A 17,187-nucleotide genomic window follows, 5' to 3' on the forward strand; every position below is an offset into this window, starting at 1 on the left:
GCCATTTTTCTTACTGTTGTTATTATTTATTCAATTATTTTCTTTTTTCTCCACCAACTTCTTACAGCAGCACTAGTATAAGGAGAGGAGATATTAAAAGAAAAAGCAGCTACAGCTAAGACAAAAACGCGGGATATTTAAAAAATAAACAAATTGTAATTAAAAATAAATTATTTTATTTAATATTAAATTATTTTTTAATAATGAAGTTTATAAAAAAAACTATTTTATAATTGGTTTTTGAGAATCGGACCGAAACTAATAACTTACTTTTTTTTTTTTTTAAATTTTCAATTTTTTTAGCGGGAAGTTAAAAATAAAAAAAATTTAATTAATGAATAAAAAAAAAACACCAGAGTTTTGCTTTTATATATAAAATACAAACTATTTAAATTTTATCCAATATATGAATAAAATTTACATTGCGGAAATGCTTGTTGAAGTTAAGTCTGGGTACCCTGCCGGCCAATCCCGACAGTCGTAGATTAAATCCATACATCCATGCTCCATGTTGATGTTGTTACTTTTGAATACATAAAAGTTTTTTTTTTTTTTATTTTTCACGGTTCTGTACATTTTCCAATTAGTAACGATTTCAGAAAATCACTAATAAATTTTTTATTCATAGAACATCAACGCAAAAAGGTAAATATAGAATATAGATGTAAATAATTTTAAGAATTCATTTCTCATGTGGTAATTCACGATGTTTGTACATTTAAATTAGAGGTTAACTACTCTCGATATCTTAAAAATTAATATTACTTTATTTAATAAAAAATTAACTGATTCTTATTGGGGTATTATTATTATAATTGATATTATTAAAAAAAAAAAAAGTTATTAATTTAAAATAATAAATTTATTTATTAAAATTTTATTGTCAAGTTAATCAATTAAAGTAACACGTGGAAATGTAATTAAAATTTTATCTCACAAATGTGCATAAACTTTTAGCTAATATCAATTAATAGTAAAAATAATCATTTCTATTGTTGTTATTATTATCATAAATTTATTTTGAAATTTTATTTAATTACATATTAAACTTAAATTTTATTTACAGTTTAACATGTCATTTCGTGGACGTGGTGGCGGGTTCAGAGGTGGAAATAGAGGAGGTGGTGGCGGAGGATTTAGAGGAAATAATCGTGGAGGTGATAGAAACCGGGGGTAAGAAACATTTATAATTCAATAGTATTTAGTAATAAATGTTAATAATATTTTATATCAATAAGTAAATAAATTATTTATATTTTAATCAAGGTATGATCAAGGTCCACCGGAATCAGTAACAACTTTAGGACACTTTGAGTGGTCAGTTCAAGATGATCTTGTAGCTAAGGTAGACATTGAACAAGTTCCATTTTTTAATGCTCCAATTTATACTGAAAATAAACAGCAGATTGGAAAAATTGATGAAATATTTGGAAACATTCGAGATTATTATGTTTCAATAAAACTTTCTGAAAATGTAAAAGCTTCGAGTTTTGAAAAAAATTTTAAGGTAATTAATTGGCTTATAAAATTTATTACTTTCTTTTTTTTTTTTTTTATTTTCTATATTTAATAAATAAAAGAGAAATAATATTATATTAAACTTTTTTTTTTTATTGCTTCATTTTTAGTTATTCATAGATCCGGCTAAACTATTGCCACTTCAAAGATTTTTACCAAAACCTCCAGGATCGATTGAAAAACGTGGCCCTAGTCGCGGTGGTGGAGGACGAGGAGGTAGAGGTAGTAGCCGTGGTAATAGTAGAGGAGGTAACAGAGGAGGTGGTGGCTTTGGTGGTCGTGGTTCTAGAGGTAATAAATATTATTTTATATGTATATATCGAAATGACACTTATAAATAATCTATAAATTTTAAATTGTTAACAAAATATGATTTCATTTTTTTTTTTCTTTCGATAGGCGGAGGTGGAGGTGGATTCCGTGGACGTGGTGGATTCGGGCGAGGCGGCAACAGCCGCGGTGGTAGTGGTGGTGGTGGTGGTGGAAGAGGAGGAAGATGGTGAAAAATATTTCTATATGAAATATACGACTTTTTCCATTCTACAATTTACTTAAAATATGTTGTTATATATTTATATTTACTATAAATACAGAAAAATATGAAAAAATTATCAATTTTACACATTTTCACAATTGCAGTATAAAACGAAATTTGAAATAAATAAATAAAAAAAAAATCTAAATTTAGATAATTACCTTGTTTCATTCAATCATCAAATCGTATATGCTTTCCTAATTCTTTTTCAGCTTTTTTAAGTAATTTATTTCTTCCTCGTTGTTTAACACGATTTTTTTTACCCATCATCAATTTATGTTCTCTATCTTTATACATTTTATTCCAATAATTTTTTTCTTCATCTCCTGTTAATATTATTGAAGTCTTATCATCATAATATTTTTCAAGTAATTTTACAGCTGCTGAAGCAGTATCACATCGAATGTATACATAATTATCTCCTTCTTTAACGTCTATATACTGAATATCAGTGGCATCAGAATTGGCAGCAGATTTAAGTTGATTTTTTAAACTTTTTGGATTAGAACATGGTTCATCAAGTTCAATTTTTATTATTAAACCTTGAGCAAAACTAAATTTTGGAACTGAACATTGTTTTTGTAAATTTTTATCTTGTTCTTGATCTTGATCAATCATAGTAGTAGTATTTGCTGTTATTGTTGTTGTATCCATCTTATCATATATAACTTTATCATTTGAAGATGATAGTCTTACATTCCATCGATTACTATTTTTTAAAAGATGTTGCTTAAGCTGTTTCATTTTATCTCTTTGTAATTGAAGGTATTTATTTCTCAATTTTTTCCACTCTTTTTTTGCCATTATACGAAGCCCGAAATCGATAATGTCTGATTGTTCTTGATGGTGATGTTCATTTTTGCTACTTCTGTTTTTTCTTTTTCTTTTTTTTTTCTTTTTTTCTTCATTATCATCATTGTTATCATCATTATTATTTTGCCGGTCAGGAGAAACACGTATACTATTTTTTATATCATCATCACCACAATTATATTCTTTAATGATTTTATTATCATCATTTATGCATATATTTTTTTTTTCATCTGTTATAGTTGATTCATCAATTTTTATTTTTTTCGGATTTATATAATTATTATCATCGTTATTCAAATTAAGATTATTAGCATGAATTTCTGAAATAACAGTGGTAATCTGTGGTAAAGATCGTTTTCTGATCAACAACGATGATAGATTATTATCATCATCAAGTTTATTGATAGTATTAATACTAGTTGTAGTAGTAGTAGTAGTAGTAGTAGTAGTAGTAGTAGATTTATTATTAATTAACGACAATGATGAGGTATCTTGATCATCAGTATAAGTTGTAATACTTAAAATATCTTGTGGTGTTGTATGAGATGGTAATATACAATGTTTGTCTTGGAATGCTTTCAAACATTTTTCAGCACCTTCAATACTATCAAATTCGACAAATGCAAATCCTTTCAATTTTTTATTACGTTTATAACGTGGTATAGATACATATGCAACAGAACCGTATTGAGAAAAAATACTAATAAGCCAATCATGATCAGCATCAGATGGTAACCCTTGAACATAGACTGTAAAATCATCACAATTTTCACGTATATTAATAGGTGTTTTACGGCAAACCTTTGTATTATCTTCTGATAAAGATAATATTTTAGAGGACTCTAATGCTTTAGCAATACGATTTGTTTCAGTAGTAAGTGCTTTTATTTTATTAAAATTAATAAATGTTGATAAACTAACGTAAGGATCATTTTTAATTAAATTTGATAAAAAACGATCTTTACTCAAATTAGCATCACTAAAATAAAATTCCATTTGTTTAAGAATTGCAGCATGTAAAGCTTTTTTACGAAGTCGTGGTTTTCGTTGACCTGCTTTATTATTTATTTCTGTTTCCTGTTGTTGTTCCTGTTGCTGTACTGTCATTGACACAGTATCAGTATTAGTATTAGTGGATACAATATTATTCTGTTGTTGTTGTTGTTGTTGTTGTTGTTGTTGTTGTTGTTGTTGTTGTTGAGCTTCAATAACTAAAGAGTCATGTACTCTTGGTACGGGTATAGATTCTGAAGCTAACCCAATTTCTTGCTCTTCCATAACCATTATAGCTTAATGATAGTGATGATAATAAATATCAAATAGTAGATCTATTAAAAGTAAAATATTCATAATTAAAAGATAATAAACAATCATTTGATTATGATACATTTTAAATACAATAAAATTTTGATATAAATAATAATAGTTATCAAGATTGTATATACTAATTACATACCGTTTTTTTTTTTTTTTTTTTTTTTTTATATATACGCTTTTCAATATATTTTAGGTAAAGTGTGTTTAAATAAATATTTATGTGATATATTTTTTACCGAGGTAACAATAGTATGAAAAGATACCATTCATAATATTTTTTTATTTGTGTGTATATATATATGTACTTGACAACTAATTGTACATGTTATGTATAGAAGCAACACTGATACAAAATATTGCCTCACTAATAAAGGCATACACAGTAAACGTAGGAATAAGCATTTACTGCCACCGCCATTGTATAATAAATATACATATACATATAGGACATATACCGTAGAGTATACCTTCAATTTCGCGTAGAGTGGACGCTTTGGACACATTGACAGATCCAGAATCTAGTAAATAAACGATCGAATTTTTAAATATTTTAATATAGAGAAGGATGCAACGAAATTAGAATTCAAATTATAAAAGTTGTCAATCAAGTATTTATTTTTTGTAATTGTAATCAAAATCTAAATGATGTATCTATAAATATTAAAAAATGTAAAAAAAAATATATAAGTATATAGAATAATAATAATAAAAAAAACACCAACAAATACAACTCAGTTATATTATTTATACACAATAATCTTATCATATCAATATATACAATAAACATTATTAAAAAAAAAAAAAAATTTCTATCAATAACATCATGAGTATTTATAGCACATATCGATAATCGTAAGTATTATAATATGTGTAAATAGCAGAAACGTATTATGTACGTAAATATACATTTATTAGTGGATTTAATATCATTCACGGTCGTTTTAATCAGTTTTGATTATACACAACTTGAACAGCCTCCTCAGTTCAAACTATCACGCATATAATTTTAATTCCTTTTTTTTTTTTTTTCCTTTTTACAACAAACTAGTTTGAATGGAAAAAAATAAATCCTCTACGAGAAAACGATAAAAAAAAAGACAAATAAAATACAGACTACGACGGCATCAAATTTTTATGTTTAAAAACTAGTCATTCGTGTTTCGAAGCTTTCGAAGAGGATACTATTCTGACCATCAGAAAATATGTCGGGTAAGTTAAATGTATATTATAAATATATATTGTGTAAATACTTGAATATTATTTTTTAAATGAAAAAATTATTGAAATTCCCTTTTTTTTATCGTAATTATATATTATTATTTTAGTTAATTTTACCGTATTATCTTAAGTAATTATTAAAAATTCTTCTATATAATAATAATATTATAATTACATCGAGTTTGATATATTTGATATTGATGAATAATTATTTTTAGGTGAGATATTCAGCAGAATGACATTTTTATTATTATTATTATCATTATTATTGACAACTGTCAGAGGTGATTCTTGTGAAAAGGGGGAAGATGGTCACTGTATGATAAATGATGATCCATTAATAAATATAAATAAGAATGATGATTCATCAACTGGAACACTATTTAATCAAATAACAGATTGGGAAAAAGCTGAAAATGTATATCAATTTTACGCAAATGATATTCACGGAAATAATATATCTCTTGCTAAATATCGTGGGCATGTTATGATAATTGTAAATGTTGCCAGTGAATGTGGTTTAACAGACGTTAATTACAACCAGTTAGTTGAATTATACAAAATGTACGGTAATAGTAAAGGACTTAAAATTCTAGCATTTCCATCAAATCAATTCAATAATCAAGAACCGGGAACATCCGAACAAATATATGAATTTGTCAGTAAACGTTATAATGTTAAATTTGATATGTTTGAAAAAATTGATGTTAATGGTGAAAATGCACATCCTCTTTGGAAATGGTTAAAAACCCAAAAAGATGGTTTCATAACCAATGATATAAAATGGAATTTTACTAAATTTATAATTGATAAACAAGGAAAAGTTGTATTACGTTCATCACCTACGACTGAGCCCATTGCTCTGGAAGATGAATTAAAAAAATTATTCTAACTATTATATAATACTCTTTTTTTCTTAATGTAAACATAAACATGACAATATGCAATTTATATAATTAATCAAACTTGTAAAACATATATATAATAATAAATTATATAAACTTATACAGATGTTTTCGTTTTTTATTTTTTCAAATTTATTATCATAAAATGTGTACACAAAAATATTTCATTATTATTTTATTTATATTAAATCCTTATAATAAAGTAAATATATATATACTATACATATACATGTTTCATTATAAAATTAAAAAAAAAAAAAAAAAAAAAAAAAAAAAAAAAAAAAAGAAAAATGGCTTTTTTCGACTTATTGTCTCAAGTATCATACTCATTTTTTTGCTCATACACACCCATTTTTAATCAAATTAAATAATACATATTTTTTATTAACTTTTAGGATAAAAAATAAATAAATAGAATATTTAATAATAATAATGAATACATTGAATAAAGTAATTGAAAACAATAATAATAATAATAATAAAACATACTGGTATTGCACATTAATTCTATATATGTACAACTTATAAAATAATCATAAAATATCTTATATCTTACACAGTATAAACTTAAACATAATATAGACATACATTATAATTAATCTATTTAATTAAAGATTGTTAATTACAACTCAATGTTCTATATTATTTTCCAAATTATTATTATAAAAGTATTTGATAATGTTGTTATCGAAAATTTAACTAAAAATTAAATTTCAGTACCTGTTTAAGTTTATTATTAATAAAATTAATTTTACCAAAAACAATAAAATTAAATAAATAAATTAGTATTATTTTCTGTTACCTGCTACGTAGATGGCAGTATTATTATTGTTGTTGTTGTTGTTGTTGTTGTAGAATAATAAATTTCAAAGATCTAATATAAAATAATAAATGATTAAATATAAATCTTTGTGAAAATAAATAAAAAAAAAAAATTAATTATAATTATGAAATTACCCATGGTTTCTTGTTGTATTTCTACCTTGTAGGAAGGATTATCGTAGGCTGCAGATGTTGTAGTTTTTCGAGATGAGGATATATCTGCTTTGTTGCTTGATCTTCTTTTCATAAGCATCATAAGTAAAATTAAGGTTGACAGAATAGAAAGAGAAGCAACGATGGCAACAATGACTAGAGGTCCATAATAATTATTATTATTATTTTTGTTGTTGTTGTTGTTGTTGCCTTCTAGTTGCAATGATGGAATTGATGCGGCAGCGGCTGTGGCAACAATATTAAATTTATCCGGTTGATGATAAATATTATCACTGCTAGCGGTATGCAACAAATCAACACCCGGTTTAGTAATAAAATCTTGAACATTGCTTTTTTTTATTTTTCCATTTGTTAAATAAATTTCAAGCCATAGCCGATATCTTGTCCCAGGTTTCAGATCACTTATTATTGTTTTTGCTGGAGAATCTCTTTTAGCTATTTTAAAAGTACTAGTATCCCCTTTTCCACTGTCGCTTTGATAAATTGCGCGATATATATTAACGTATTTATCTTCTGGATAAGGTACTCCACTCCAAGATAGTTCAACTTCTTGTGATTTAACCGTTTTAATTTCAACTTTTACATCAAAAGAGTAAGGATCTAGCTCAATTGCTGTGGTTATTTGAATCTTTAGCATGAAATTATAAATAAATGAAAAAAAAATTATTATTAATATTTATATATTGAAAAAAAAAAAAAAATATATATATATATTATGCATAATGATTGATATACCGTTTTTTCACTATAGAGTTCAGTAGTTTGACCAGGAAAAGGAATAATTGAAATTCCAATTTGATAAGTTGTAGCTGGCTTTAAATCCTCAATCACCCAACTTGTAACAGCTCGATGAATAAGTGGCGTTGTTGTATAAACTTTGCTATCGTACTCTTTGTATCTTAATTGTATACCATCAATGAATTGAATTTCGTATTCTGTAAATTTTTTCCATTCAACTTTAATCCAACTGAAATTTTTTTCCGTAACTTTAAGACCAGCGTCAATAAAAATTTGAGGTGGCAAAGACACCTCTGTTGTTGTTGGTGTTGGTGTTGGTGTTGTTGTTGTTGTTGTTATTGTTGTCAATATTTGGTGTCTGTCCTTATAACGTTCGAGTGTTTTAATACTATAAATTTTACTGGTTGGATTATTTTTAAAAGCTTGACCATTTCCAAGATTTACTGTTACTTTTAATTTATATTCAGTTGACGGTTCTAGACCATCAAGTTCAAATTCTAATTGAGGTGTTGCTATCAAGTCGTTTGGAGGTATGAATACTTGTGATTTCCATTTCGAAGGATCTAAATTTCTAAACATACAAAAAAATTAATATTTTTTAAATATTTAAAAGTAATATTAATTTTTTAATAATAATAATAAATAAAATTACATTTTTTCTTTTGTATAGCGTAACTCAACACGTCCATAAAGTCCAACTAATACAGTTGGTACTGTAAAAAGTATTCTTATTGTTGAATCATCAATTGCATCTAAAGATTTAATAATAATTTCATCATCATTATTATCATTTAATGATGATTGCTCAGAAACTTGACCGAGATATTCAGTAGCTGCAGTTACATCACTATGTATTGGAAAACCAAGAGATGGATAAATATGTCCTGATGATGGTGCTGGCATACCTGTGTATTTAAATAAAAAATAATTAATAAATAAATGAAATTATATATAATGTTATTAATTTATTATTGTCCTTATAAAAATGTAGAATTATATATTAATATTAATATTAATATATAAACGCGCTTAAAATCCATGTTAATTAAATTTTAACAATTTTCCGCGGTAAACACGAACACGAACCTGAATGAATGGGAGCCTGAATGCCAATAAATTGATGATTTAAATGTGTCAATAGAGATGATGATGATGATGACGATGACGATGATGATGATGATGGCAGCGGTGATGACTTTGAATTTTCAACATTAGAGTCACCTTTGTGGATTGGTGATAATTCAAGTTTTGACCAAACATGAGAATTTGGGGAGTTATTGAAATTAATTGGTGAAGATGATGATAATAGAGGTGGATAATGATGAAAAGAATTAATGTTAGGATCATGTTGGGTAATATGAGCAAGTAACTCTTGAATTTGTTGAGGTGAGTTTGGAATATGTGGAGTATGGATATGATAGCTTGTTATTTCACCATTATCATTTTTTTGAGCTTTTATTTGCGGCTCTATAAATTTATTTTTATATATTCCTTGTTCAGAAATTAATGATGGTAATGATAATCCAAAATTTTGTCTAATTGGTGATATTTTAATGTGATGGTTGTTTGGTATTGATGATGATTCTTGATTCTGATGATTAACAGATAAAGTTTTTTGTGGTTGTAATTCATATAAATCCGGATGCTGAGTTAACTCTGGATGATTAAGATTTATCAAGTGAAATAATTCTTTCGGGATAATTTCTTGCTCTTTAAAATTTAAAGGTTTATTTTTGTCAAAGTTATTTTTTTCAGTATTTATTGGTACTACTTGTGATGTTGCTGCTGTCGCTGGTTTTGTAGATGACTCTAACTTATTTTTAAATAATAATGATGAAGAATTATTGGACATAATTACTGGTAAAACTTGTTTTTTTATACCATTAGTATTATTAAAATCAGAAAATTGATATTTATTAAATTTACTTGATGATGAAATTTTTTCTCTATTGTATGGATAAAATTGTTGTTCAGATTTATTATAAAAATTATTAACTGTTATTATAGGATTTATATCAATAGTTACATTATCTTTTGATGATTGAGTAGGTGTAAAATTATTATTACTTGTCACAATTATTGTTGGTAATAATGATGGCAATGTTGGAAATCTATCAGGTGCCAAAGGGCCAGGAAATTTTTGAGTTGACATAACTTGTTGTTTTTGTTGTTGTTGTTGTTCTTTTGTAGCTTTATTATGGTAATAATCCTGATTAGCAGATTCATTTTTTTTTTTTATTTCACTTAATTTAGATTTTAAAAATTTATCTTTTATAATTAACGGTGATATCATCTTTTCAGATTGACCTTGGTTATTTTTGTTAATATTATCATTATTGTTACTCAATTGAAGATTATTATCAAAGTTGCCCAATTCAGGTAATTTATAATCAGGATTATAAGGACCATTGTAAGTAGGTATTTTTATTTCTGTTGGTCTTGCAATGGAATACTCATTAGACGTAAAATAATTAATAGTATCAGAATTGTTGGGAGCATGATGTTGAGAATGAGTTGATGATAATTTTGTATAATTTTTATGTAATAACTTAACATCGATACCAGCACCATAATCATCATTATCTTTACTATTTTCTATTTCTTTAGCTAAAGTTAATTTAGATATTGATATTGTAGTTTTGTTATTTAGTTTTTTTTTTCCATTATTGTCATTAGCAATTACAGAGGATTGCCAATTTTTTTTCATATCATTCGAGACAATATCAGTGATTGTTAAGGGACCCGCCGAAGACATGGTATCATCTACAAATATCGTACTATTATTTTCTGTAATAGCAAATCTACTGTAATATCACACAGCAAAACAAATATATACATGATCTGACACATGATTTAAGATTTTATATATAAATCATCAATTTTATAGTTCAAGCATTTAAAAAAAAGAAAAAAAAAACCTATCAGTTGACCAAACAATCACGAGTAACGATATACAGAGATATATATAATAATAAAAATAAGAATAATAATAACCTGATATAGAAGTATGATAGTTGTTATTGTTTTCATTGCTACATGTCCAGTGTAAACAACATTCATCATCAGGTAATTTACTAAGTATTGCCTGATTTGAAACACACGATAAAGTGTCAGGTGGTAGAGCTGGAATTGGAGGGCATGCTGGCTGACAGGATACTTTTCCCATTTCACAATAACATCTTTTATCACATCCAGTAATATTGTTCGGGATTTCACTCCAATTATCATACGTTATATTTTGATAAATACAAGATCCATTATTACGACATCTTACTTCCTAAAATATTTACAAAATTCATGATTATTTATATAATTTTTTATAAAAACAATAATAATAATAATAATAATAATAATAATAATAATGGAATAATATTTACTTCAGGACAACATTGAGGAGCTTTAGGAACAAAATTAAGTGGAACAGTTTCCCAATCTATACAATGTGGATCAAGAACATCAAGCCCAAAATCAGTAGGACATTCTATAGTGACGCATTCAGTTTTAGCACCCTTTTCACAAACACAAAAATATATACATTCGTCGTACCATTCTGTACCAATTTTGTATAAATTACCCCTATGACTACACGTATCTTCATTATTCATTTTAATTATTGATCCATTGTTGCTTTTATTTTTATTTATCTTAATTTCTGTTGCTGGCAATGCAACAATACCATCAACTGTTGATATTGTCTTATTATCATTATTGTTATTATTTTTTCCGTCTGTTTTGATTCGAATATAGTAAATAGACGAAGGTTCTAGATTTGATATTATACCTTCTGAAAAGAATATAATAATTATTTATTTGTAATATTATTATTATTATTACAATTTTATGATAAATATATGTATATATACATACCTTTGTTGAAAATTTGTTGTTTCCAGGTGTGATTATTTTTCGAAATTTCAACTATTGTTTTATTGTTATTTAAAACTTGTTGTGATAATAAAATTTTTATCGCTGTTGAATTTAAAACTTTAACTTGATCGTTAATTAAGTTAGTATCATTAAGAATGCCATCATTAAAATCATTTATGGTTTTTGTTGTTGTTGCTACTGTATCATCTATTGATGATATTAATTCGTCATGTTCACCAATGCTTACATCACAGTAAGTTATGGTACAACAAGGATCTCTATAAATTAAATATAATAATTATTACTTGATATAGTATATAGTGTAGCTAGAGACAAAAAAAAAAAAAAAAAAAAAAAAAAACAAATATTTACCGAGGATCTTTAAGCTTAACACATCGATCGTAATTATTCATTTTAAAATTAGCTTTATGACTTTTATCATCATCATCATCATCATCATAATTATTATTATTATTATTATCATTATCAGCAACTAGTGGACATCTAGGTTTACAATTTAATACACCACCAACTTGACAAGTACATATTCTTGAACAACCATCTTCTATATGCTCTCCTATTGTAATAGTTTTATTTTCGTTATCATTACCGATAAAATTACATGTTTCTGTTGATTCTACTGATTTATGATCTAAAATAAATAAAATAATATTAATTATTGAATTTTTAAATTTGCTTTATCTTTATATAATAAATGAAAAATAATAAATATTTTTAGCATAATTACCATAATTAACAGAAGAACAAATTAAAATTGCACAACAATCATTATTATCAATTTGCTGTTTGTGACAAAAAGGATCTTGACTTTTACCAATAGCCCTAACTAATGGACTTTTACAAATTGGCTGACAATTTTCGGCGGTACCATTATAACCGCAAATGCATTTTTCTGTACAACCCCTGACAATTGTTTCTCCAAGTAGATATGTTTTATTATTTGGTTCTATACATTTTGGTTCACTTGTAAATATTATTGGTAAAATTTTAATATGACTTTCATTGTGATGTGCAGCAATGTACTCTCCACCTGATGATTGTTTTTATACAATACATATATAATTAAATATAATGAAATAAGTTTTACGATAATAATAAAAAATACATTTATTACAGATAATATGTAGATGTTAAAAAAAAAAAAGCTTTACCTTCAACTTGTTTATCTTCCTCATCCATGCTCACATCGCTGAGATCCGTCAAATTAGCATTTAATGAATTAGTTGGTTCTGACGGAGATGATGGTATATCAAGTGCACGAGCGCGTGAAAAATTACTTTCAAATGTTTTTATAGTTGATGGATTTAATACTTTTTCAATACTATTTAAATTAGCAATTGATGGTGAAGTTTTATTATTATTATCATCATCAATAATTGTTGTCATTGTAATTGGCTTGTCTAAATTTTCAACACTATATATATTATTATTACTATTATTGTTGTTGTTATTATCATTAGTATTGTTATCATGTATATATATATTTGAAATTTTTAAAAACTTTGTTTCATTCGTAGGTGTTGTAGATGTATTAGCACTGCTATTAATCAAATCAATACTTTTTTTATCATCATTTATTTGTTTTAGTTGTGATATTTTTTTTTTAAATTTTGAGCCCATTGTCATTTCTGGCAACTTTGTTGTTCTTGCTGTGAGATTATTAAATGTAACAACATCGGTTGTATCCAAAGGTTTCGTGTCAAGTGATATAACTCCAGGTATTTTATCATCATTAGCTAAAAAATACAAATATATATATAAATGGAATGTATGTGTATTTTATTATTATTGTATATACGGTATTTTATCCTACTTTTTAGTAATACATATGTACCATTCACTTAAACATGTCACACTTAATTTTTTATTCACGAATGCATGCGATTACTGTATATGTCAAAGTAAAATATAATATTTTTGTTACAACTTTACTAATTTAACGTTTATTATTAGTTTTAATTTTTTTTTTTTTGTCCAAGTCAACCATGAAAACCTATTGTATTTTACTTACATCATATTTTATAGAAAATGATTTTAATTTTTAACTAATAAAGAATTTATCCATTGACGTCAGAAAATTAAATTTTGTTAAATATAACATCGTTTGATGTATACATTTAAATTCTACATGATCTGAATAACAATGATATTTCGTAATATAGTAGTCCCGGCGAAAAAGATGTCCTAAAATTTATAGTGGGGGTATAGGAAATACGTGGTAACTAATGGTAGTGGGAGGACGACTTTTTCGCCGGGACTACTATAGATACTCATGATTTCTGAGTCAATGTATTTCCAAAAAGAGAAAGGATGTGAGACTATACATATGTAATCCGGATATACTTTTATTATTGCGCAAAATAAGGTTTTACCTGTTATACTCATCCGTACATATTTATATAAAAAATATATATTTAAAAAAAAAACCCATCAAAGATCTATTTATAATAAGTATATGTATATATATATATATATATATATACCGCGTGAGCGATTGACCGGTACCACTCGTCGATTTCCCCTGTGGAATTTATGTAAATATATATATATATATATATATGCTACACTGAACTTTCCACACAACAGGTTGAATCATTTCTATACTTTTAATATGTATCACACCATACTTTTATAATATATTTAATTATTATTAAGTTAACTTACAATGATTTGTAGTTTTATTCATCACTTGAATATATCGTTGATAAAACTCATCCTTTTTTTGATCCTGAGTACATAATACTGTTGTCACCGTAAAAATTGTAAACAACAGACATATTTTTTTGATGCACATCCTAGTACATTACTTGCGATATGTGAAATAAATAAATACTTTTTTTTTTTATATATCAATCAAAGTAGATGCACTTGAAAACATTAACAAAAAAAAAAAATAAAAAAATATGATAATCTGATAAATAAAATATGTAATATTAATAATAAAATAAAATTTTTTGACCAAGTTAAAAATTTTTGTTCTATTTAATGTATCCGGTTGTGACAATGATGACCTGCTTTTTGTCTTTCACTCACAGAATCACGACACTTGTTTAATATTTTTCATCACTTTTAAGATGAAAATTATATATCATATTTGTAATAATACTTTTTATGTTCTTAGAATAAATTAAAAAGGATAATCATTTAAAATAATAAAAAAAATTTTTAAATTTAATGAGAAAATAGTGTACTGCTGAACGAAAGAATGTTAACTCTCGATGAGTTTTATTTAGTAAACGGCATTTGTGGGGTTTATGGGCACTTTGGGCATCTTACCTCTTAACTTAGAATATATATTTTCAAGACCACTGTGTATGTACTGATGAGAGAAACGGGAGAAACAACCGCTTGTTCTTGAGAAAATAAAACTGAGGCAAAACTCTTAGACACTATAGGCAGCCTATAGTTATTCCAACGTCTCGAACGTACTTTTACCTGTGCTTCTCTTTCTTTTCATTCCTCTTTTTACTATACCGGACATGCACGGGATGGATTAAGTACGAATGAAGCATTGCTTTACCACTTAATACCACTGATACTCTTTTTTGGTACTGCTGCTGCTGCCTGCTGATTACTCATCGGTTTTTCCTAATTTATTATATTCTAATAAATTTTCCTTACATATAATTAACCGAATAGTATAATATTATTATTATTATTTTATTTGAATATATAATCATGAGGTAGAATAATACATATTGAAATACTTAATAATAAATATTAATATTATTATAATTTGAGAATAGTAATGTCAGAGCAAGTTCTGAAAGTTTCTTGAGGTCCACATCCAACTGCACCACCAGTTCCATCCTCACAAATACCCCAATTATTAGCTACTTTCCAATGCCATCGTAAAGAACAGTGATGACAGATAATATTTTTAGGAAGAATAAGTTTTATTTGATAATTTCCAGTTTCAGAGCTTGGTAAAATATATTTATCTTTTCCATCAACAGTTAATATAGGATATTTTTTAAAGCATTCCTCTGTTTCTTCTACTACTGACGATAGATTATTAATACTATTATTGTTGGACAATAGCAGAGGGCATAAAGAAAATTCAAAATACCCTCGATGATTTGATGTTAGAGTTACATTTGCAGTAAATTCTTGACCCTCTATATACCTTAATTATAAACAATATATTAAATAATAATAATAATAATTATTATTAATATATAGATATATTATAATAAATTTACGTTTTCACAATAGTCTTCGTCCCATAAATTCCACCGTCTTCATTTGGCCGAGGTCGTTTTAATGAATAATCATCGCCACATACACCACACTTACCTTTATTTTGGGTATATTGAACCTAATAATAGTATATATTAATAAATATAAATCATTGGATAATTAATTTATAAATATATAAATATTAAATGGATGCATGCAAAAATATAATTTATAGAAATAATTTACATTATACCCGCCACAATAATTTTCATTGTCATTATAATTTATTGGAGTATTGAAACCTCTTCTCCATGCACTAGCACGATTAACAGGGTCCATTAACATCCCATGACCAAAAACAACCGGTGAAATAATAATTAATTGAATGCAATAACTATAATAATTTATTTTTAATAAACCCATATTAATTATTATTATATCGATATATAATATACGTTATGAATATTATAGCACTTGAAATAAGACAACAATTAAAAGCACAAATGGCTCTTGTTATTTATATATATATATATCATCGATGACAATCAATTGTGATAAATATGAGTGTGATGATAGCACACCATTGATTTGTTCTAGTCAAGTACCGTGTAATCTGATTCTAACTAAATTTGTGTAATCATATCATTCATGAGAAATTTTATCATTTTTATATGGGTTTTCAACCAAGTAAATTATGTGTATCTCTTTAATTATATCATATACTCTTGTTATTATTTTAAAACACCTGCACAAATAACAAATCCATAGAATTTATTGTTATTATCATTATCGTTGACTCATTGATCAATGATAAATACGTTTTATCTTAAATTTAATTTCCGGTAATCTTGAATTAAAATTTTCCTATTTCAATTTCATGTTAATCTTTGCATGCTGTATTTTTTTTTTTAATTTTTTTTTTTGTTGTAAATGAAAAGTAATAAAAAAGTCCAAAATAATATAAATAGATATTCATTTTTTTCATCAGCCTAATTGATCCACGACTAACAAAATCTATTACTATTTCGTGGCCGTGCATTTGTTGAATTCTAATGATAAAAGTACTATAACATTATAATT

General features: G+C 25.9%; 5 protein-coding genes across 9 annotated transcripts; 2 read left to right on the forward strand and 3 right to left on the reverse strand.

Annotated features, from left to right (window-relative positions):
• Positions 1–485: 485 nt before the first annotated feature.
• On the forward strand, positions 486–2,210 carry LOC130675676 (H/ACA ribonucleoprotein complex subunit 1-like). Its single transcript, XM_057481499.1, has 5 exons — positions 486–645; positions 1,067–1,173; positions 1,267–1,507; positions 1,629–1,809; positions 1,918–2,210. Exons 1-5 carry the CDS (start codon positions 502–504, stop codon positions 2,019–2,021), a joined length of 777 nt encoding a protein of 258 aa, XP_057337482.1. The 5' UTR covers positions 486–501; the 3' UTR covers positions 2,022–2,210.
• Positions 2,211–2,222: 12 nt separating this feature from the next.
• Positions 2,223–4,605, reverse strand: LOC130675675 (la-related protein 7). Its single transcript, XM_057481498.1, has 2 exons — positions 4,323–4,605; positions 2,223–4,194 (listed from the first exon to the last, which is right to left on the reverse strand). Exon 2 carries the CDS (start codon positions 4,148–4,150, stop codon positions 2,225–2,227), a length of 1,926 nt encoding a protein of 641 aa, XP_057337481.1. The 5' UTR covers positions 4,151–4,194; positions 4,323–4,605; the 3' UTR covers positions 2,223–2,224.
• A 509-nt stretch (positions 4,606–5,114) lies between these two features.
• Positions 5,115–6,406, forward strand: LOC130675677 (uncharacterized). The gene is made up of 2 exons (XM_057481500.1): positions 5,115–5,392; positions 5,620–6,406. Exons 1-2 carry the CDS (start codon positions 5,386–5,388, stop codon positions 6,291–6,293), a joined length of 681 nt encoding a protein of 226 aa, XP_057337483.1. The 5' UTR covers positions 5,115–5,385; the 3' UTR covers positions 6,294–6,406.
• Positions 6,407–6,601: 195 nt separating this feature from the next.
• On the reverse strand, positions 6,602–15,358 carry LOC130675877 (putative epidermal cell surface receptor). 5 transcript variants are annotated; one of them, XM_057481769.1, is made up of 13 exons: positions 15,205–15,358; positions 14,593–14,795; positions 13,080–13,664; positions 12,656–12,958; positions 12,280–12,559; positions 11,908–12,185; positions 11,418–11,824; positions 11,035–11,317; positions 9,127–10,827; positions 8,693–8,945; positions 8,038–8,611; positions 7,264–7,930; positions 6,602–7,180 (listed from the first exon to the last, which is right to left on the reverse strand). In XM_057481769.1, exons 2-13 carry the CDS (start codon positions 14,720–14,722, stop codon positions 7,173–7,175), a joined length of 5,469 nt encoding a protein of 1,822 aa, XP_057337752.1. In that variant the 5' UTR covers positions 14,723–14,795; positions 15,205–15,358; the 3' UTR covers positions 6,602–7,172. The 5 variants fall into 5 exon arrangements, with proteins under 5 accessions (XP_057337752.1, XP_057337753.1, XP_057337751.1 ...); XM_057481770.1 differs by having other exon boundaries at positions 11,418–11,821; positions 14,593–15,358; XM_057481768.1 differs by having other exon boundaries at positions 14,593–15,357.
• Positions 15,359–15,603: 245 nt separating this feature from the next.
• Positions 15,604–16,614, reverse strand: LOC130675621 (uncharacterized). Its single transcript, XM_057481407.1, has 3 exons — positions 16,354–16,614; positions 16,131–16,246; positions 15,604–16,054 (listed from the first exon to the last, which is right to left on the reverse strand). Exons 1-3 carry the CDS (start codon positions 16,528–16,530, stop codon positions 15,658–15,660), a joined length of 690 nt encoding a protein of 229 aa, XP_057337390.1. The 5' UTR covers positions 16,531–16,614; the 3' UTR covers positions 15,604–15,657.
• Between the last annotated feature and the right edge of the window lie 573 nt (positions 16,615–17,187).

This window comes from Microplitis mediator, chromosome 10 (assembly GCF_029852145.1).
Source record: "Microplitis mediator isolate UGA2020A chromosome 10, iyMicMedi2.1, whole genome shotgun sequence".
Taxonomy (NCBI): domain Eukaryota; kingdom Metazoa; phylum Arthropoda; class Insecta; order Hymenoptera; family Braconidae; genus Microplitis; species Microplitis mediator.